The 23,377-nt window shown below is 40.9% G+C and overlaps 2 protein-coding genes across 4 annotated transcripts in view; one reads left to right on the top strand and one right to left on the bottom strand.

Annotated features, from left to right (window-relative positions):
* slc22a23b (solute carrier family 22 member 23b) overlaps window positions 1-23,377 on the bottom strand; it is a 44,923-nt gene that overhangs the window by 20,529 nt on the left and 1,017 nt on the right. The window lies entirely within an intron of this gene.
* Window positions 951-23,212, top strand: dspb (desmoplakin b). Of its 2 annotated transcripts, none has more exons than XM_077533700.1 (24): window positions 951-1,259; window positions 2,917-3,004; window positions 4,116-4,237; window positions 4,623-4,773; window positions 5,873-5,998; window positions 6,112-6,171; window positions 6,257-6,424; window positions 6,598-6,702; window positions 8,184-8,279; window positions 8,348-8,473; window positions 8,556-8,708; window positions 9,475-9,629; window positions 9,940-10,066; window positions 10,173-10,359; window positions 11,241-11,542; window positions 11,622-11,800; window positions 11,994-12,132; window positions 12,746-12,939; window positions 13,026-13,188; window positions 13,280-13,363; window positions 13,737-13,844; window positions 13,978-14,076; window positions 14,205-14,702; window positions 16,933-23,212. In XM_077533700.1, exons 1-24 carry the CDS (start codon window positions 1,018-1,020, stop codon window positions 22,405-22,407), a joined length of 9,147 nt encoding a protein of 3,048 aa, XP_077389826.1. In that variant the 5' UTR covers window positions 951-1,017; the 3' UTR covers window positions 22,408-23,212. The 2 variants fall into 2 exon arrangements, with proteins under 2 accessions (XP_077389826.1, XP_077389825.1); XM_077533699.1 differs by having other exon boundaries at window positions 14,205-16,031.

Genomic DNA, 23,377 nt, shown 5'->3' with positions numbered 1-23,377 from the left:
TGACTCAATTATAGAAACGATCACTACCATATAAAAACACATGATGTGCCACGTACATCATGTGGAGAAGTTCCAAATAATATTTATCAACGCCATTTTTCCAGGAACCACAAAAAAATTGAACAATTGTTTTATTATTATTATTATGTTATTATTATTATGTTATGTTGTTAATGCACGCACACATTGAGTTCCTCCACATATTGACTTGCTTCACAGGCATATTACGTTACGTGTAGATTTTAGAAGGGCCAAAACATCCCTAATGAAAATTATTTTTGCATTAAAAAAAAAAAAAACTAGACACAAGAGGGTGCTAGAACTGCACAAATGGAAATCAACTTTTTTAACAGATGTGTTTCATATAAATATCGTGAACATGACGACGCCAATATATTTTTGGCAGTTTTAATATCATGATATCGCGCTTATCGTTACATCTCTACTTTCTTTTCTTTCTTTTTTTTTTTAGCAGCAATAGAACACAATATTTTGCGGGGCTTACAAAATCAGTCAAAAATTTCGTAAAAATGGCTGTCAGTGAATAAGTTAAAGGGCTTGTTAACAAAAATTGTTTCCAACATCTGAAGGTTTTTTTTTGTTTTTTTTGAGGTGAAGTCAAATTTTAATATCGGTATTTTAGAAAGAAACATCAAATCCATGCACATAATTTGCTTTCGCGGGCCACACAGAAAGATGTGGTGGGCCAGTATTGGTCCCCGGGCCGCCCGTTTGACATTTGTGACCTCGTGCTTAAAAAAAAAAAAAAAAAAAAAAAAAACGAACACACTGCTCCAGGCAGATTTGGGAGGGGCAGAAAGCGAAGCGGAGTGGAAGAAACATTTTTGGCTTAGCAGGTTGGGCAGAAGGTGTGGTCACAAAAAAAAAAAAACCCAAAAAAACCTGAGCCACCTGGAGCACGAGCGCAGTCTGCTTTCAGCGAGGCAGGCGGAGGGAGGAGGCAGCGACCTGGTCCGCAGTCCCTCTCCGGCGACCTCTCGCGACAAGCTCGCCGCCATGAGCCAGTACGATTCCCACAACGCGCTGAGCAACATGAGCCTGAGCCGCAGGGGAGAGCCGATGACCGCCAGCGGCGGCTCTTTCCGCTACACCCGCAGCGAGTTCGTGCAGGGGGGCGGCAACGGGTACGAGCACTTCATGGACGGATCGTACAACACCTTCCCAAAGTCTAATTCTGGTGGGGGGATGGCGGTCGACACCATCGGCAGGATGGCGTCCAGCACGGGAGGCGCAATTAGGTACGCTTCTCGAGGGGGCGGGACTTTTTTGTGACTAAAACTTCCAACAGTCTCGTTGGCAAAATGTTGAGAAAGCAAACAAACTGTACCGGAAAATGGATCAGCAGCAAATGTTTGCATATATTGATACAAACGAAGTCTAGTTTGGATATGTAAGCAATGAAAACAAGAGTTGACCAACACTTTCAACCAACTAGAATAAGTGCAATTTCTAGAGAAATTGCGTGGGAATGCTGAATGCTGAATGTTAAGATTTGAATGCATGCGGAATGCTTATGAAGTAAATTAAGACATAAATTATGAAATTCTAATCTCCTGGTTACTGTGCCACTGAGCAATATCAGACACCCGGCAATGATGATAAGTTATACGGATGGAAGTGGGCATGGAAAGTGAAGTGAAAAAGTTCAATGTATGTCGCATTGAAATTGTGGAATCAAACAATAAATAGCCCGAGAGGCGTGAATTTTTGAAGCTATTTGAAATTTAAACAATGTAAATTGGAAGTATTATGTGGGAGTTATTACGTGGCAAAAAATGTGCAGAATAAAAATCACAATAACATATGCTAGAAGCATTCCCACAATTAAAGTACTTTAGAGTTTTATTCGCTACTTCCGCTCGGTTGCTGACACAACCACGTGAATTTGCATAAAATGTTCCACAGCACAGGTGGTGTCAAACTCGCAGCCCAGGCCCAGATCCGGGCCGCCACATCATTTTATGTGGTTCACAAAAAAATAAAAATAAATTCTGCGTGCCGATTTATATGATCTTTGCTGAAATCTGTGTAAATATTAATAACATAGATTAGAGATAGACCGATATGGTTTTTTCAAGGCCGATACCGATACAGATTATTCATAGATAACCGATATTTCGAGCCGATATTCATTTGCAGTAAAATAGAAAAAAAACATTTTTTTATACTATATTTACACAATTGTTTAAAAAATTATAAGAAAAATTGCAGGGAGCTTCCAGAGTTATTAGCATGTGTTAGGCTAAATTAAAAAAAATAAATAATACAAATTAAAAAGCAAGTAAATAGATCCCTAAAGATTTCTACTGTAAATATATATTTTTTAAAATAAAATTTCAACATAATTTCTTGATTTATTTATTTTTAAATGAACCCTTTAATGGTCACTCCAAGAAAAAAAAACATTACATTTTTTCCCCATATTTTCCGAGTTATTGAGCAACTAATAATAAAAATAAATGGAAATTATATTTACACGCCCCCTAGTTTTTATAATATGAGCCTCTACCAAATGGTTGAGATGAACATTGATGGTAAAATTGCATTCAATAATACTCAACATTATTACAGTATATGTTAGCGAGGCTTTAATACTAGAAATTGGTTCTTATTGTGAGCGTATCGTGGATGCTTGTATTACTGTGCATCATAACAAGCGCTATTAACCTGTAATGACCTCATTTAGGGACAATACTTAATTGTGAGTCACAAAATTAGACACAGTTGTCAGTATGTAACAATAAAGTTCGACAGCAGTAAATTCTCATTATTTGCATGTGGTGAAAATGTCATAGTTGTAAACAACAATTTGAGGCTCATTGTCTTTAACTGTGCAAATTTAAAAAAAAAACAAAAAAAAAACATGACATGCAATATTGCTTTATTGTCCTGCAGCGGCCTCAATGACATCCATCAGCGGGCCGTGTCGCTTCAAGCGCAGTGCCAAGAGGACCTGCGCAGAGCCGAATTTGCCCTACAGTCCGTGAGTCAATATTTGCTTTTAGGCCCATCTTGTTGAGCGGCCACACCATAAGTACGCGCAACGCTCGTGGACAAGCGTGTCTCTTCTAGGGATGTAACGATACCGGCGATATCGCGATATTTAAAACTGCCACAATATCGTTGTCGTCGTCATGTCACAATATTAAAAGCATTACATAAAAAAAAAAAAGTCAGATTGATTTGCATTTGTGCAGTTCTAGCACCCTCTGGTGGTTAGTTTATTTTAGTGCAGTTTAATTTTCACAAGGCATGTTTTGGCCCTTCTATGTTTCAAATCCACGCTAATGGTCAGATGAGGGCGAACATAACATGCGTGTAAAGCGAGTCAATGTGGAGTAAGTGTCTCAATACATATATTGTACTTATATATATTTTTTTTAATATAATATTTATAATATTTTTCATTGCTGTACTGTACAAAAGCGCAATATTGTTTTGTTTTGTTTTTTAGTATGAGCTCTTTTTTTTTTTAACAATATTGTGACTTTTTTTTTTATATCACCATCCTCCCTACAATATTGTGATAGTTATTATATCTTGATGTTTGGATATCGTTACATGCCTAGTCTCTTCTTCATGATCTTTTTTATTTATTTATTATTATTTATTTGAAAATTGTCACAATCATAACAATTTGAGAGAGTAAGAAAATTCCTGTCCATTATTTAGTGTCAGTATAAAGATATATAAAAAATGTGTTGAATGAGAAATTATATCTAAAAAAAAAATGTAAATAAATAAATAAATCATCTAAATAAGAAAAATTTTGGAAGGTACATGCTAAAACTCTTTGCTTTGACATTTACAGAGAAAATAAATCTCCCTCCCAAGCATGCAAAGAATGTGTGCAGGATATAGTGACACCTTGTGGTGAAGCCGTAGATCACAACTAATTAACCCTGCCTAGTACTGGAAATATTTTTCCTCAGTGTTTTTTTTCCCCCTTTTTTTTCCCTTCCTGCCGTTTCTCAAGAGATTTGTACTATTTCCCGATTACGAGATTCTTATTATGATTATTTTTATTTAACAGGACCAAATATTAGCATTGTTTTAGTTGTTGTTTTTTATAAAACTGTAATGATGAATTTCAGGGAGGTAATATGGCTGACGCGGAGCACTACATGTTGAGGGCGAAAGAGACAATTGACCAGCTGAAGGCCTTCGCAATGGACCTGAGGCAGATGGGACAGCCGAGTGACAACGTCGTCAGAGCGTAAGCGTTTTCAATTTCATACTTGTTTGTTTTGTTTTTGGCCTCTGACCGAGGTTATTTTAATGAACTAAAACAAAAAAAACAAAAAACTAAAACTTTCATTCACCATCAGGATAAAATGCTTCCTTGTTGGTCACGTGACTGAAACGAAACATTATACACACATATTATATAGTGGCTGAATACTGTACTAATTAAATTCAAAGAAACAATACATCATCAGCAACGCCGAACCAATTTATACGGTTTCAGCTAAGTTGTTCTTTTTCAGGTGCAGTGGTTTCTTAGACACAAACTCCTCCTTTGACCATATATGGAAGCCATGCATGACACCTCTCCATTTTTGTTTTTTTGTTGTTGCACCAAATCTCTCCCTGATCTGTAGTTGGGAGCTTTGTAACGATCAGCTGAAGGGGGTCCACTTGGCCATGAGTGGCTCTTTGCAGAGGAGGAGGAGTGCCAAAGGAGGTTCCGATTCCTGGGAGGAGCCGGGGAGGAGCTTCCACGATGCCGTGGCCTGGATTGGACAGCAAAAGGTGGCGACACTCACCCGACTCCGACGGGAAAACTTGCGTCGACATTCGCGCGGTCACGCGGCTTTTGCAAAAATAAGAGTTGCTTAGATGTACAGTAAGCCGTTGTGTTCATTTCGTCAACGAAAACTAAACAAAAATAGTTTTCGTCGACACACCGACACTAAAACGAGACTAGACCTAAACCGTCATAAATAAACAATAACTGGGACTAAATCAGTATGCATTTTCATCAACTCATGAAGACGAGACAAAAATGTACTTCATAAAAACTGGACTGAAATCGATGGATATTTCAGTTCAGGAACAAAAATGAGACGAAAATTATATAATTTTGTATTGTCTCTGCTAATCGTCATGTGACATGGTCATGTGACACACCCCCTTTCAAATCTGCAGCTAGCGAGTGCAACATGCCAGGAGGTGGAATCACGGTGAACGCTTAAAAAAAAAAAAAAAATTATTGAAAAATTGAAAAAAACCTAAAAATTATAGTTATAATTAGGGATGTAACGATATCCAAATATCACAATACGATATCACAATATGAAGCTCACGATACGATAATTATCACGATATTGTGGAGAGGTTGGCGATATTTAAAAAAGATCACAATGTTGTAAAAAATGTGCTCATACTAAAAAAAAAAAAAAAAAACACAATATTGTGCTTTTGTACATAACAGCAATACATATAAACAACCTCCAATCTCTAATAACACTGAATATTGAGGCACTCACCTAATGCAAGCACACATTGAGTTCCTCCACATATTGACTCGCTTCACAAGCATATTGAAATCCGCTTCAGCTGACAATTAGTGATTTTAAACATAGAAGGGCTAAAACATCCCTAATGAAAATTAAATTAAATTAAATTAATTACTGAACCGGCCGTCTTCCTTCCGCGGTAGAAAAATAACCAGCAACACACCTAATATTTCATAAAAAATGACATCGCCATCGTGTCAAAGGTCATCGAGTTAATCAGTATATGACTATAGTTAACTGTTGGACATGCTTAAAATACCGTGAAATAATCCCTTTCATTCCTCGAGGCATTTAGTAAGCCGTATGTTTGTTTTTTGTTTTTTTTTCTCCAGCGTCTGATCGAAACTACATACTGGGGAGAAGATCCCGCTGGCATAGAGAAGAACCTGATCAGCCACCAGAGGTTTCACAACTCGATCCAAAACAGCCCGGAAGTGGACCGAGCCAGGAGTGACCTGGTGGGTCTAAAAAAATATATATCAATAAAAATTCTTCCGCACTCTAAATTCAGTACAAAAATGCAGTACAAAAAGTCGTTAAATTCTACAAATATTTGCATATCGTCCTGCAGATTAAAAAAGGAGACAAAGGAAATCTTCATGCTTTGGATCAGGAGTGGGACAGTCTCCAGGTCAAACAAATGTCATAAATGCAACATAAGCGACTGTTGCCTTGTTACTGAATGCGTAAACTTCCTCCGTCATCTCTCGCCGCAGCAAATGTCATTTGCTCGGAGCAAGCAGCTGGGGGATCTCCAGCAGATCATCCAAGAGCTGTCCAAAGAGATCATGTGGGTCAACGACAAGGAAGAAGAAGAGTTGATGTTTGATTGGGGCGACAAGAACCTGGACCAGTACATCCCCCGGAAGCAAGAAAGCTATTCCGTCAGTGTCCACGTCACACGCATACGTTGCTGTTACACAAATACCGCAAAAAGAGAACACAACGTTTGAATGGAATTGAAATATTAATTATGAAGCGCAATGAGTGTCATTAGGAGCAACTGTATGCATCGCATGACAATTAACCACAAACAAACACGCTGTTTACTTGCTAGAAACTGATGAGCGCACTCGAGGAGAAAGAAAAGCATCTGAACAAGCTGAAGGTCCGCGTGGATGCGCTCCTGAAGAATCAACACCCGGCTTCAGACAAGATCGAGGTTTGCTATGTCACGTTCATTCCCTGCAACGTAGCATCTGCTAGCTAATCTGTGCTACCGGAACCTTCCAGACAACATTTCCATGTACAGGGAGTCCTCGAGTTAAGGCGCACTCGACCGAAGACGTTTTGACTTTACGACGGTTACGTCCGGTCCGCCATTTTGGCTCCTCGTCCGCCATTTTGGCTACTATTTAGCCATTAGCTAGTGCTAGCGCTTGTGCACTTGTGGGAGTATCTTTGGCTTTTTCGCAACTCTTTTTTTTTTTTTTTTTTTTCCCCACATCGTGGCCCCAAAGAAGAAGAAAGGTACGTCTTCTACCAATGTTGGTCCAGCCAAAAGAAAAACAATGTTAACAAAACTAAACATCATAAAAAGATCGCAGAAAGGAGAGACACTGACGAACATCGGCAAAGACGAGGGCTTCAGTTGGACAGACGTACAGCACTTTTTTTTTCTTTTCTTTTTTTTTTAAGTTTAATGTATTTTAGATTTTTTTTAATGCAAATTATTTTGATGTAAATATTGATTTTAATGGAGAAATTAAACGTAAGTCAAAATTCGGGTTACATCACTAGCGTAGGAACTAGGGGTATGAATTGCCTTGTATCTGGTGATTCGATCCATATCACGATTCATAGGTCACAATTCGATTCAATACCGATTAATCCCAATACGTCGATTATTGGGATTTGTTTTTTTTTTTAACTCAAATTTAGAAAATACTAATCAGTAAACTTGTACATGTACACTGTAAGATATACCGATTCCATCTTTCTTTTACAGAAACGTGCAATTCGTGTCGTTTGTGGCTGCGGATACAGAGACCACGCTAATCCTTTATTTATACAACTAGAAACTTTAAACTTTAATGAATTGATGGAGTTTAACTGTCTCAAAATAATGTTTAAAGCCCATCATGAAATTTACTAGTTCATATACAATTTAAATTAAAAAAAAAAAAAAAAAGGGAAAGTGAGTGTATATTAAGAGGAACAGATATTTTCTCCAAAACAAAATATATAACATAACAAAAAGAACGATGTATTTCAACTCAAGGTATCAGTTCATGGAACAATCTGGATTGTAAAACAAAATCATCTCAGTCTATCTGTATCTCTAAAAACCTGACAAAAGCTCGATTACTGGAAAAATCCATATAGCACAAGGACATGCTGCTGAATTATGATATAGAATTGTTATATTGAAAGCGTCTTGGCCGCTCGCTGTCATTTACTCATATAACATTCTTCCATGCTTAAAGTTTGAACCCTAACCCTAAGTAAGACTTCTTGTTGAATATTTCCATAAAAAAATGTTGTTTAAATATCGATTTGGCTGCATATTGAGTCGATACAAGAATTGGGCGCTGTAATATCGCGATATACTGCCCAATCGATTTTTTTTTAACACCTCTAGTAGGAACGTAACTCTGACGTAACTCGAGGACTCTCTTGTATTGTCTGCATTTTGTGCTCAAGGCTTACAGGGACACGCTGCAGACTCAGTGGAGTTGGCTCCTCCAAATCACCAAATGCATTGACGTGCATCTGAAGGAGAATGCGGCGTACAACCAGGTAACTCTCCAAACTTGCGCTGGATAAGCCGTCGCATCAAAGACTTCACCGATATGTCTCCTTAAAAGTTCTTTAAGGAAGCCAATGAGATGTGCAGAACTCTGAAGGGGCAACAGGAATCCATTCGGAAAAAGTTCACCTGTGACAAGAACATGTCACTGGAAGACTTGGTGGAGTTGCTCAGGGGACTGGAGGTACAGTTGACAGTATGTCATACCTGCGGGGGATTGGATTGGATGACATTACAACGAGTATTTTTTGTTATTTCATCTGAAGAGGGAGAGAGAGCGATTAAGGGATCACAAGAATCAAGTTCAGCAGCTGGTCAACAAGTCCAAGAGCATCGTCAGACTGAAATCCCGAAACCCCGAAGAGAAGAGCAGCCGACCCGTGATTGTCAAAGCTCTGTGTGACTTCAAACAAGACCAGGTCAATCATTTTTGACACGAACAGAAAAAAAAAAAAAAATGGAGTTTGGGAATGTGCTTAGTCAATTCTGAACACAGCCACATCCTCGGTTATAAGCAGGTGTGCACGCTTGTGCAACATTACAAGGAACAAGGATGCTTTGTTATTGTTATATAAGTCATTGATTGTTCCATACCTCACCGATTACATTGAAGTGTGGGAGTGTGCTGGAAAAAACCAAACCCATTTTTCTTTTACAGAAACGTGCTATCCGTGTCAATTTTGGGTGTGGATACAGAAACCACACTAATCCATTATTAACTCTTTGACTGCCAAAAACATTGAATAACGATTAGTAAAATCACGATGTATGCTGCCATAAACGTGAAATGACGTCATCTACGTTTTGTTTTTTTTTCTTCAATGGGCGGAGGAACGTCTAAGTGCAGCGCTGCCTGGTCAACGGGGTTGTGGAATCAAAAACAGCACCTAACTATGGCCAGCAGATGGTAGCATTGTGTCTCTTTTAAATGGGCTGCTGGTGTATGGAATTACAATGAAATGTGAGGGAATCTGATGGAATCTGATAAATACTCATAATCGGCGAAATGGCACTTTTTTTTTTCATAATGTGTGGCAGTAAAAGAGTTAATACAACTAAAAATTTGTCACATTAATGGTTTAAAAAATATTTAAACAAAAAAGATTTATCTTGTCTATTTTATTCTGATAAATGATGCAAAATAGAAATGAAAGCCTTTGTAAGTGTTTGTTGTTGATACTACAGAAGGTGATCTGCAAGGGCGACGAGGCCATCTTGAAGGACAACAGCCAGCGTAGCAAGTGGGAGGTGACGGGGCCGGGGGGGTTAGATATGATCATACCATCCGTGTGCTTGATCCTCCCCCCTCCCAATCCACTCAGCATCAATCTGGCTACCAAGTAAGTGATACTAACTAACCTTTAAAAAAAAAATATATATATCGAAACTGCAACATGGGATACCGGTTGCAGTACTACAGTTCTGCTACTGCTTTTTATTGGTTGTTTCTTGGCGGTTGGTAAACAACTTCATGGTGCAATAGCGCCACCAACTGACACACTGCCGTCCACAGATTGGTCAATAGAGAATTGTGAGAGTCAAAAAAGGATGACATGGGAACACATTTTCATAGCTGATGCTGCCATGGTTATTATAAATGAAATGATATCCAAACACTACAGATCGCTGTTCTTTCTTCCCTTTCAACAGAAATGAGCAATACTACGAGTCTATAATGTCTTTGTGGAACCAGCTGTACATCAATGTTAAAAGTCTGATTGCCTGGCAATACTGCCTTCTGGATATCAACCGCATCAACTCTCTCACCATCTCCATGGTAGCTGATTTATAATCTCCCTTTCACATCAATTTCAATGACATTTGAGGTTTTCGTTCAGGCCACGCTATAGCCACGATTCATGCTGTATTATTCTTTTTTCCAGCTGTCTCGGATGAGTCCCGAGGAGTACGCCCAGCTGATCAACAGCCTTGAGACTCATTATGAGGAGTTCAAATTGAGTTGCCAAGGATCCCAGATGTTTACTGATGTTGACAGGAGGAGCATCGAGAGCCAGTTCAACGGGGCTCAGGCTTACTACGGAACTCTGCTGGTGCAGTTGCCTGCTTACCGTAAGTTGAACTTAAAAAAAATACATAAAAATTATGTGTGATTGACAATTCAAGTAAACTTGTTCTTGAAATGTCGAAAACGTTTATGACTACGGAGCAGACTTATTGTCATTTGGTTACAGTGTTAATTGCAAATGCAGTATTTTCAATTTTAAAAGACTATATATTCACTGAGGCCAATACGATTGCTACAGTGCCAATGACACGATTCATTTAAAGGTCACTCCCAATACAATGACACGTTGATTGGAAGACTCGAGGGACCGGCCTGACGAGAACAGGTGGACACAATAATCTAACACGACAGACATGAAAAAAAGGACACAAGGAAAATGTGACAACTAAAATCTAATCATAACCAAAATCAACAAAAACAAAAGTCATGACACGACTGGTTGCAAAACATTTCAGATGTTGTCAAAATACATTTGGCCAGTATGCTTTTGCTTTTTTTTTTTTTTTTTGTTCTATTAGTAAGTTTAATAAAGTAATGTTAGGAAGTCCCTCAAGGTAATTCATAGATGAAGTACAGGAAGTAAAAATGGGAGTGGATTTGGATTAGGTTAGCATTTTGAGTCTGTAAGGTTTTTTTGTGTGTGGTCGATTCAGTTCCAATTGATGAGCCAAAAGGTCAAAGATGCTTGACATGAGGGCCTTGTTCTTGATCGCTGGTATGTGATGGCGGCCATTGGTTGATTATGAGATGCCTGTATATTGTTAAAATTGAAATCTTACATGAAAGTACCGGTAGATTTTGCATTTTGGAGAAAAAAAAAAAATGGAGCACGGCGTCTTTATACTCTGCAAAGTACACATTGAGCTCGACTTAAATTTGAACCGGGTACTTTCTTCTTCCTACTTCTATTGTTTCTTTCATGTAGAAACCCAGCAAACACAGCAACCGCTAATTATAATGACAGCAGCTGCCGATGAGGATGCCAGAAAACTGGAGGAAGAGCGTCAGAGAACCGAGGTGAAAAAAGTGAAGAAAGAGGTGGTGAGAGCGGTAAAGACGGAGCCGGCGAAAAAGAAGGTCGCCGCGTCGTCGTCCCATAGTTTGACGGAGCTGCACGCGCTCAGATTGAAGTTGGAGGCGGCTGAGGGCTTGCTGAGTCAGCATGTCCACATCTGCTTGGGAGATGATGGGACCAAAGACTGTGGCCTCAAAATCACGCAGTTAGAGGTAAGCAGAAAAATAAAAGCCTTTTTTAATCTGTCACCGTTTCTGCACACTGATCCTGTGTTTCGATTTCATATTTAAGAGCACACAACTTGATGTCAACACAATAAAAGAGGCGTACATGAAGCTGAGGGAGAATATTCTGAAGGAGCTGGAGAGCATGAACGATTCCGATAAAGCTCAATTCCTACGCAGTGAGCTTGAATTCATCACACAACGTCTCGCCAGTCTCGAGAGCAATTTATCAATGTATCTCCTTCGGTAAGATTGCACAACTTCTGACTCTTGTTTGAAATAAAATGGCAGTACAATACAAAATGTCAAAATATCAAATCATGGTTGAAGTCTATACGAAGAAGTCAATACTGTGGACCGTTATTTGTTTAGTAATCCACTAAAGATATCCTGGTAGATGCAATGAAATCGAATCGTTCACTTTTTGTTTTGTTTCCAGACTCCAGGCTCTAAGGGATCTGCTGGAGAGCATGGCACGTGCTGAAGATATAGTTAAAGTTCATGAGGCGAGATTGACAGAGAAGGAGACCACTTCTCTGTTGCTGGGAGATGTGAACGACTACTTGAAGACTCTTAAGGTATATTGCTGAGAGATATTCGGTATAAAGTGCTGCGCGAAGGACACGAGATGAACAAACATCTTTGAACACGCCTCTTTGTGGAAACACTTTAACAAGGGCCATATTATGCGCCGGTGCACAAAACAAGGTCCATGACTTCAACACCAAACAGTCGAGGTAAAAGTGCTACGCTACATCCAGTCATGCACGTATAACTGCTGCCACCAAGCAGACAGTTTAACCACCATAAATTGTCCAACCCGCTTTACCAAGCCTCATATTCACTTTTTTTGAAAACATCTTGGAGTGTACCAGGACTGCATGCGGCTAATGCGCTAACGCAGCTGCGTCAACGGACAAAGTGGTTTTCCTTTTGAGTTTTTAAATTACTTACTTTAACCTCAAGGATCCCTCGCCATACACTGACAAACGGCAGAGCCCAGGGTGTTTTTTTCTTAAAGTTTTAAAGTTTTGTTGTCCATTCATGTCGTATTAGCTAGCTAGCGCTAAGCTAACCTAGGAGGGTTTGTCTCTAAGGTCCAGAGTCCTTATATTTATTGGTTTAAAAAAAATAAATAAAAATACTACTAAATTGAATTTCCCTTCACCGGTTCAATCGTGTTCTGTGCAGGCTATGCAGTACGAGTTGGATGGCAAAAGTGATGTTCTGGCCACCATGGAGGCAGAACTTGCCAAGGCAAACCACTGGAATGGCCAGGTGGGTGGGCCCTTCTACAGGTGTGACATGATGCTGTCAAAATACAATGAGCAGGTGGGCCTCCTGTCAGACCGCTGGAGACGAATAAAAGCACAGATAGATACCAGGTACGCCACTGACTTGTTGTTGACATTTAATCGATAACATTTACAGAAAAGATAGCAATTTGTTTGCCTGAAATGATTGATTACAGACTGCAGGACTTGCAGCAGTATCTGCCTCAACTGGAGCACTACAAGCAGTCCAGCTCCTCCCTTAGCGACTGGATTGGTGACACTCGCAGAAAGCAAGACACCCTGCAGGCCGCCAACATACAAAACGTTCAATCTCTGAAGGAGCACATAAACAATCAGAAGGTTTCATGACCAACTTTCCAAAATTTTGTCATTGTGATGGGTGCCTGTGTCATGTTTGTTCTGACATCTTTACCTTTGTAACATTATCAAGGCTCTGAATGCAGAAATTAAAGCCAAAAGGGTGACATTAGAAAGTGTCCTGAAAGACAATGATGCCTGCGTGACTTCCATCAAGGTGAGGAGGCCAACACTTCACTGATTATAATTCTTATATTTATTAATTATTATCTTGAAGTATAGGATCACAGAAATGCAATAAACAATTATTTTACTCAGGAATGAGAGACATAAATGTGTTAAAAGTAGCCTAGACTGTGGAGTGTTCTCACACATTTGAAAATTTTGCAAGCAGGCGTTTGTTTTCATCATATCAGAATTAGAACTATTTCCTGGTTCCGTGTCTAAGAATCATGGGATATATAGTCCTACTACCGTAATCGTCGTAGTCGTCGCCGTTTGGACCCAACGCAAGCTGAGCTTTTCTGGTGGCATATTTCCAATGTTGCAATGTGGATCTATGTTTAAATGCATGTTATGTTGTTTTTCAGGATTATGAAACAGACCTAGGCAGTTACACGTCTGGTTTAGAGACTTTGCTCAACATCCCTATCAAGAGAACGATGCTAAGATCGCCATCCATAGATCTTGTTCAGGAGGTAAAGTGGACAGTCCCATTTGGAACTGTACAATCCCATCAAAACAAAATGTTAAATCTTTGAATTAAATATGTGATAAGTGATAACATTTATATGAAACAATTAAGTAATCACAGAGTTCTGTTTCTGTTAGGCTACTCAACTGCAGACACGTTACATGGAGTTGCTGACTTTGTCTGATGACTACTTGAAATTCATAGGAGAGCTTCTCAAAAACATGGAGGATCTTAAGGTACTGAAGTTTGGATTTGTTAATATGTAAACATGGCAGAGTTGTACGATAAAATGATTTTGAAATGCCAACAAGATTTTTGTATCGTTTAACTGTAGTGATCTTGAACGACTCTGCCTTGGTTCCAGATTCGAAGCACTCGGATCGACCTGTTAGAGGAAGAGCTTCGCAGGTTGAGGGAGGCTATGGAAGACCGCAATAGCAAGAACAAGTCTCTTGAAGACACCGTTGCCCGCTATCAACTCGAGCTTTCCCAGTCCCAGGATAAGCTGCTGTCATTGGAGGAGATTAAGCGAACCACTGCTCTGCAGTGCAATGCCGCTAAAGACAGCCTCGATGACACTCACAACCAGCTGGCGGACCTCGCTGATCAGGTGACACGTCTCAACTACTTGCTGGAGGAAGAAAAGAGGAAGAGGAAATTGGCAGAGGAGCGCCACACCCAACAACAAGACGAGTATGAGTCTGTCCTGAGAAAGAGGCATACGGAGTTAGAGAGTGTCAGCTGGTCCAAAGTGGAAGTGGAAAAGACTATGGCAAATCAAGAGCATGAGATTAAACAGCTGCAGCGGAAGCTAGAAGAGGAAACCTCAAAGGTGGCCGAACTCCAGAAGGAGATTTCAAAGGTAAGAAGCCAATGCACTGCAAAGATCAATAACTTAAAGCTCAACTATGAATCCCAGATCCAGGTCAGTCACGCCGCAATTCAACGGCTTTCAGCCCAGAGGGAGGACGACACATCTCAGCTTCAACTGCAATATGACAGGATGCAAATAGAGGGGAGGGTTATGGAGGAGGAGCTCAGGAGGCTGATCACGTCCGTCAGCCAGGCAGAGGAACTAAAAAAGAGGGCAGAGGAAGAAGCCCATCGGCAGCGCTCAGTAATCGCAGAAGAAGAGCACATGAGAAGAGAACTGGAGAGTGAGATTGCGGTTTTGATCAAGCAGCGAGAAGAGGAAAACAACAAGTACAAGGAGGATCTGGCTGAAGTTGAACAGGAGCTCGAGAAGAAGACTGAGCAGTTGGCCTATGTCACCCACAGTCTGGAGGAAGAGGTGCGAAGGAGGAAAACTACAGAAGAAGGAAAAGGTGTGCTTGAACAGACCTTGGCCGAGCTTCAAACAAAGCTAGCTAGTTCAGCAATGGCTGTGGCCCAACAAAGGGAGTGTGAGGCAGAGCTTCAGAATGTGCGTTTGGAGCTGGAGAGGGAGAATAGGGATCGGAGTAGAGTAGAAGAAAACCTGAATCGGCTACAGGTCCGCCTAAAGGACATTCAATCTGTCAGAGATGGCCTGGAGGTCCAGTTGACTAACCTAAGGGAAGCTAACCAAGAAGAAGTGTCGAAAAGGAGGCAGACTGAGATCGAATTAGAAAAGACCGCTGCGACGATGAGAGAATACTACTGCACCATCAACACTTTACGTCAGAACCAAGAGCAAGTCAGCGCGTCAGAAATGAGAGGTGAACAACAGTGTCTCCTGATGCAGGAGGAACTGGAAAGAAGCTTGAAAAAAAACAGGACTTCTGTGGAACAGTTAGCACAAATGAGCACTGAGCTAAAAGCGCTGCAACATCAATTGTTACAGGAGCAAGTAAAAGTCAAAGAGGTGAACCTAAGAAATGAGGGTCTGTATAGAACTATAGAGGAGAAGAGTAAAGCTCTAAATGAGAACTATTCTGAACTTCAAACTCTGAAGGAGACGACTGAAACATTGACGAAAGAAAGACTGAGGCTGGAGGAGGAGCTTAGGACAACACGACGCGATAAAGCAGAACTTTTGCGATTCAAAGAGGAAGATGATGATGAGGTCTCCTCTCAAATTACTGCCCTGGAGCTGCAGCTGCAGGCCAGTGAGCGCAACAATCTTGACTACCACAACCTTGTCTCAGAGATCTCCTTGGAGAGGGACAACCTCAAACTGGAGACTGAGAAAATGCAAATTCAGGCTACTGAGGTACTTGCAAGTCTGAAACCGAATCCCAGACTGCTCCCATCTTCCCAGATGAATCAAGTAGTCATCACTTCCAATAGAAAAATCCTTTATTGCTTGCATGAACCTCAAAATCATCTCCTCTAGTTCGTTCTCAATTAGCATCTGATTTCCCAAAAGTTTGGGTGGTGTCTCCAAGGTAAAAAAAAAAAAGAAAAAAAAAGAAGAAGAAGAAATACCTTTTACCCATACGCAGTTGGTGTTGCAGGCATCAAATTATGAATTATTGCAAAAATTAAGCAACACTGGACCTGCTCCATATGAAAAGTACCTTTTGTTGTGAATTGGCCCCATAAACATAAATAACTGCACCAAATTAGAAATAACCTTTTAAATTTTATTCTACCCAGCACCCAGACTTTTGAAATCAGGAAGTTGTTTATCTGTACGTTTAAATGAACTGCATGACTTGCCATTCAAGCGTACCTGATGGTAGTTGATCTCCCCATACTGTTTTCTCTCCCACCACTATCCAAAAAGATGTAGCTTGTACAATGTTTTGCTCACTTCTCCTTTGCCCAGAGCCGCATAAATTGTTTATAGTATGACCAACACTGTTTGAATGAAATTCAAACTTCACATGAGTAATGTGTGCTCTGAAACTGAGAGCACAATTGTTATAATTAGCATCTCATTATTTGATTTGATGAGTTGCAATAATTCTGTAAAATGCAATCTGGCATAAGCAAAATGGGTTTGGGCCAAGTTTTTCATTATGTATTAATTATACAAGTAGATTTTTTCTTTACGTCAACTTCACAGGTTTTTAGTTGACACCTGTGTACATTCATATTTTAAAACATGCACGAATTGTCTAATTTTCAACTTGTCTTCTCTTTTTGTTTATCCCACTATTTTTCCACAGACATCAACCACAATGCTATCACTGCAGTCACAGTACGATGACACTGTGAAAGAGAGAGATGCGCTGCTGCTGAAACTCCAGTTCTCTGGGACAGACAAAGACGATGTCCAAAGGCTAGAGGAGGAACTCAGACGCATCAAGTTGTCTCTTGAGTCTGAGCGTCAAAATAAGCAACGTGCACAGGAGGAGAATGAGAGGGTGAAAAGAGACTTAAGTTACTGGAAGGAACAATATGACAGTAAGAAGGGTCTTGTTAACCAATTTGATGCAGACAAGGAACGTCTGGAAAGGGAAAACACTAGTTTGAAAAGGGAAACAGAGAGGCTTCTAAGGGAACTTAGTGAGCTTGAGAAAACATATAAAGGAAAGCTGTCAGTCCTCCAGACAGAACTCACAGAGTTGACTATTGTAAGACAAACTATGCAGGATGAGTTAAAGAAAACCAGAGAACCCCAAACCGTGGATCCCTCCACCGTCATTTTTGATGGTGTTCGCAAACCAGTTACTGCAGCACAATTGCTTGAGTGTGGCATTTTGGATAAGCCAACTTTTAACCGGGTCATTAGAGGGCAAAAGAGTGTTCCTGATGCATCTGTCGATATAAAAGTTAGTCTAAAAGGAACAGGCCCAATAGCAGGGGTGATCATTGAAAATCCACAGTCTGACAGTTTTATTTCTGAATGTCCCTTTAAAATAAGCCTAACTGAAGCAAAGAAAGAGTGTCTTCTACCACCAGATGCCGTTGACCTGCTCCTAGATGCTCAGGCAGCCACAGGCCATATAATTGAACCCAGAACTAATCAAAAGCTAACGGTAGAGGAGGCAGTTGCTGCCGGAGTGGTAGACCCAAGAGATGAAGACAGACTTTTAGCAGCACAGGCTGCTGCCATTGGCTACAAGGATCGCAGTGCACCCAAGCCACTTTCAGTGTACGAGGCCTTGAAAAGGGGACTGATTGACAAGAAAATTGGACTGCGTTTATTGCAGGCTCAAGAGTGTGTTGGAGGCATACTGGATCCGAATCTCAGTGTGTTCCTTCCCAAAGTCACGGCCATTAGCCGTAATATTTTGGATGAAAACATCGGATATGCTCTAAACCAGAATCCAAGATGTTATCTTGACCCAGACAATGACCATGTCGCTTATGGAGATTTGAAGAAAAGATGCAAGACAGAGGCTCATACTGGTCTGCTACTGTTGCCAGTCACTGAGGGGAAAGACCCCTCCAAATTTATTTTTGATGGTGTTCGTAAGCCAGTCACAGCTCAACAATTGCATGATTGTGGGATATTGGACAAACATTCATTCAACCAATTAACAAAGGGACAAAAAACTGTCCCACAGTTATCAGAAGACAAGAAAGTGTTTTTAAAGGGGACGGGACCAATTGCTGGTGTAGCAATTGGATCTTTGGGGACTGTGTCTTTATCAGAAGCCAAAAAACAGTTGCTGATGCCCCCACAATGTGCAGATTTACTACTTGACGCCCAGGCAGCAACCGGCCACATTATTGATCCCAGGACCAACCAGAGGTTCACAGTAGAGGAGGCATGTACCAGAGGACTGGTGGACATAAGAGATCGTGATCGGCTCTTGGCAGCAGAATCTGCCGCGTTAGGTTACCGGGATCCTAGTACAGCTAAACCTCTTTCAGTCTTTCAAGCCATGAACAAAGGACTAATTGATAAGAAAACTGGGCTACGCTTGTTGCAGGCCCAGGACTCTTCTGGGGGGATTATAGATCCTAATCTGAGTGTGTTCCTCCCCAAAGACATCGCTATGAGCCGCAACATTTTGGATGAAGGTCTTTGTAAGGCTCTAAATCGAAATGCAGAGTGTTACCTTGACCCAGATACTGAGTTTGATGTCAGCTATGAGGCTTTAAAGAAGAAATGCAAAACCGAATTCAACACTGGTTTGATAATTTTGCCAATTATTGAGAGAAAAGATCCTTCAAAACTGATGTTTGATGGCGTTCGCAAGTCAGTCTCAGCGAAGCAGTTGTTTGAGTGCGGAGTGCTTGATAAGCCTACATTTGACCAGTTACTGAAAGGGGAAAAGACAGTCTCTGAGGTGTCTGCTGAAAAGGTTGTCTATCTGAAGGGAACTGGACCGATTGCTGGGGTTGAAGCTGGGAATCAGGGAAAAGTTTCTTTGTCAGAAGCTAAAAAACAATGCCTCTTATCCACAGAGACTGCAGATTTGCTACTGGAAGCCCAGGCTGCCACAGGACACATAATTGACCCCATTACCTATCAGAAGCTAACAGTAGACGAGGCTTGTGCCAGAGGAATAGTTGATATCAAGGACAGAGATAAATTATTGGCCGCAGAGGCTGCTGCTATTGGCTATAAAGATCCAAGTACGGCAAAACCTCTGTCTGTCTATGAGGCAATGAAAAGGGGAATAATTAATTGGAAAACTGGTTTACGCTTCCTCCAGGCCCAAGAGTGTGTTGGAGGCATACTTGACCCCAATCTCAGTGTATTCCTCCCAAAAGACACAGCGATCAAACGCAATTTATTAGATGAAGACCTCCGCAAGTCTCTAAATCAGAGTCCGACATACTACATTAATCCAGAACCTGAGCTTGATGTAAGTTATGGTGCTTTGAAACAAAGATGCAAGACAGAATCTCACAGTGGTCTGCAACTTTTGCCAATTTCAGAAAAAATGGATCCCTCCAAATTGATATTTGACGGTGTTCGCAAGACAGTAACAGCACAACAATTGTTTGACTGTGGAATCTTGGACAAAGCGACATTAAATCAACTAGTTATTGGAGAGAAAACTGTACCGGAGGTGTCTGTGGAAAAGCAAGTTTTCCTCAAAGGGACTGGTTTAATTGCTGGGGTTGCAGCTGGATCGTTCCAAAAAATGTCTTTTACTCAGGCCAAGAAACAAAGTATTATTTCCCCTGACAGTGCCGACTTGTTACTTGAAGCTCAGGCAGCCACAGGACACATCATTAATCCGCAGACAAATCAGAAATTCACTGTTAAGGAAGCATGTGCAAGAGGTGTAGTCTCTAAAGAAGATGAATCAAAATTGTTTGCCGCTGAAGCTGCTGCCATAGGTTACAGAGACCCAAATACTTCCCAGCTCTTGTCAGCTGGCCAGGCCATGAAAAAGGGACTGATTGACAAGGACACAGCTCTTCGCATACTTCAGGCTCAAGAGTGTGCAGGAGGTATTTTGGACCCCACACTTGGTGTATACCTACCTAAAGACATTGCTATGGATCGAGATCTGATAAATGCAGACCTATACAAGGCCCTCAGTCAGGAACCTGAATGCTATCTGGATCCTGACACCCAACTGCCAATTAGCTACTTGTCCCTGAAGAAAAGATGCAGAGCAGACATTGGCACCGGTTTTTTGCTTCTCCCAGAACCTAAAAAACCAGCAACTGTCCAAGGGCTTCGGAGTCAGGTCTCTGTCATAGATCTAGTAGATGCCAAGCTGCTGGAGCCATCTGATATTGATGAATTGAACAAAGGGAGATTGACAAGTCAGGACATTGAGTACCGCCTGCGTGCCTATTTGGGCAGGTCCACCTGCATAGCAGGACTATTTGACGAAACCAGTGACAGGGTGATGACATTTTATGAAGCCAAGAAAAATAAACTTTTGCAACCTGAGACCGCTCTAGAGCTTCTTGAAGCCCAGGCTGCATCGGGTTTTATAGTAGATCCAGTGAACAACGTTCACCTCAGTGTTGGTGATGCTTATAATAAAGGACTATTTGGGCCAGAGTGCCTGGACACCCTACGATCCGCAGAAAGAGCTGTGACAGGTTACAAACTGCTGGGTACAGAAAAGGTTATCTCTCTTTTTCAGGCAATCAAGAGGGGTATGGTTGCGAAAGGACATGGCACCCGTCTCTTAGAGGCCCAGATTGCCAGTGGTGGTATTATTGATCCTGAACACAGCCATCGGATTGATATAGATGTGGCCTACAACAAAGGATACTTAGACGAGGAAATGAATAAGCTCATAACCAATCAGAATCTTGCTAATAAGGACTTCCTTGATCCTAACACGGAGGAAAAGGTAACATACCTGGAACTAAAGAAACGCTGCATTACTGATGGGAAGACTGGCCTAATCCTTTTGCCAATTGTTGACAAGGAAAAACAAGAGGCGACTATGAAAAACACCTTGAGAAAGAGGAGAGTTATAATTGTGGATCCACAGACTAACAAGGAGATGAATGTACGTGAAGCGTATGAAAAAGGTTTAATTGACTATAGCACCTACCAGGAGCTTTCGCAGCAGGAGTGTGAGTGGGAAGAGATCACCATCACTGAACCAGATGGTTCTAAACGTTTAGTTATAATTGACAGGAAGACAGGGAGAGAGTACAACATCAATGAACTGCTTGAAAAAAGAGTCATTGATCAGTCAGTTGTTGATCAGTATCGCTCACATATCATCACCTTAACACAGTTGGCAGATATCATCACTGAAAAGACTCCGCATGGATTGCTGAGAATAACTTCCACATCACAGGCTTCATTTCCACCTTCAGGGTCATCATCATCATCATCATCATCAACAATAATTTCAAAATCTTCTTCCATCACAAAGACATCTACAACAATACCTCCAACCATTAAAGAGTACAGCTTTGCAACCAGCAGTGGTTCTCGAGGCTCATCTGACACCCAAAATCAAAAATCGAGTGTTTCTTTTACCCTGGCCTCCCCCGTTGAAAGTGTTGGTGAAAAGGATCCTGTAGGCGTCATATTTGATACAGAGACTTTAGACAAAATATCAGTTATGGAAGCTCTAAATTCTGGTCTGGTTGATACCATTACTGCTCAGAGATTGCTGGAGGCACAAGCTTGCACCGGAGGAATCATAAATCCAGAAAACGGGCGCCGGCTCAGCATCCAAGAAGCGTCCCGTCAAGGTATAATCAATGATGATATGGCTGCAAAACTCAAGCCTGCTCAGAAAGTGTTCATTGGCTTTGAGGATGTAAAAACTGGCAAGAAAATGTCTGCCGCTGAAGCCATGAAGGAAATGTGGCTACCTTACGAGGCAGGCCAGAGGTTTATGGAGTTCCAATTTGTGACAGGAGGACTTTACGACCCAGAACTGGGCTGTAGACGAACCATAGCGGATGCTCTGAAAATGGGCTGGATTGATGGTAGCACTGCTAGGAAACTCCAAGACGTCAGACACCAGAGCAAGAATTTAACATGCCCCAAGAGCAAACTGAAGATCTCTTACAAGGAGGCTCTAGACAACTGTCTAGTGGAGGAGAGCACCGGGCTGAGAATGCTACCAGCATCATCCGTGTCCTCTAGAGGAATAAGCAGTCCTTACAATTTTTCATCTGCCCCAGGATCCAGCTCAGGCTCTCGAAGTGGCTCACGACGAAGTTCACGACGGAGCAGTTTGGATTTAGGCTCCCCCACCTCCTTGTCCACCAGTCATTACAGTCATACAATCATGACCAACCGGTAATGATTGCAGATCATCAGATCGGAAATTAACAAAACATAGAATCCATTTTGAGTAGCCACCTATATTGCTAGTTTTAGTGTTAACAAATCTGAAGAGTTGATGTGTACTGTATTTTGAAAGTGCTGGGGGGGAAATTCTAAGGGGACAATGTATAATGGATCTATTTGGGATAGGGAGATTGAAGTTGACTTGTGAATACAATCAAACAATCAATCAGTTGAGTAACAGACAGGGACAACCAGCGGGTACATTTTATCACCCGAAACTGCCCCCACACCTGCGCGAGACACTGTCATTTATATTTTCACACAAATCTTAACGTGCAGAGCCGCAACCAAATTGTTTAACGCCAATGATCTACTTTGTTTGCTTTCTGGGAAAAAAACGGGGCTTTTTTTGCTTTGGAAACATAAAAAGGCTGTGATTGCATTTATTCTGCATTTATTAGGATACTCTGTTTGTTTTGTCTTGGGAGGGATGCAAGGTTAATTGCATGCACGGTGGTGAAATTCAACCACAGTCTGATGTTGATTTGTTTGAATTGTTCGTTGAGAATGATTATTCAGCCTAAACTCTCACAATTATTAAACGGCAATTTATTAGGAGTCCAGAGTGCAGACAATAAATACCAGAACATTGTCATGCAAGTACACCAGATTGTACACGTTTTGGGGATTTGGAACTTCAAGGTATCACTGTATAAACTAAGTACAACTCTTATTTTGTATTGAATGTGGTCTCGGTTTCTTACAGTTTAGAGCTTTAAGTTCTGTAATAGTCTATAAATAAAAACATTAACCTCTTGGTTCCTTGTTCGAATGAATTAATAGGTGTCCAATTGTCCATATGCTAATGTTCATTCTGCCTTATTGGCCAGTAAGTTGGTTGGTAGCTTTTCAATAGATCATATTTCATGAGTGTGTCCAGTGTTTCACAGTAGCAGTGTTAAGTAGTGAAATTGCGGGCTTAA

This window comes from Festucalex cinctus, chromosome 10 (assembly GCF_051991245.1).
Source record: "Festucalex cinctus isolate MCC-2025b chromosome 10, RoL_Fcin_1.0, whole genome shotgun sequence".
Lineage (NCBI taxonomy): Eukaryota > Metazoa > Chordata > Actinopteri > Syngnathiformes > Syngnathidae > Festucalex > Festucalex cinctus.
This window is presented reverse-complemented; position numbering and strand designations above follow the sequence as displayed.

Bases quoted from the DNA above. Each gene is read 5' to 3' on its own strand.
- dspb (XM_077533699.1), top strand. From the start codon at position 1,018: ATGAGCCAGTACGATTCCCACAACGCGCTGAGCAACATGAGCCTGAGC. The intron at 5,999-6,111 runs GTGGGTCTAAAA...ATCGTCCTGCAG, and splicing joins ACCGAGCCAGGAGTGACCTG to ATTAAAAAAGGAGACAAAGG. The intron at 8,474-8,555 runs GTACAGTTGACA...TTTCATCTGAAG, and splicing joins AGTTGCTCAGGGGACTGGAG to AGGGAGAGAGAGCGATTAAG.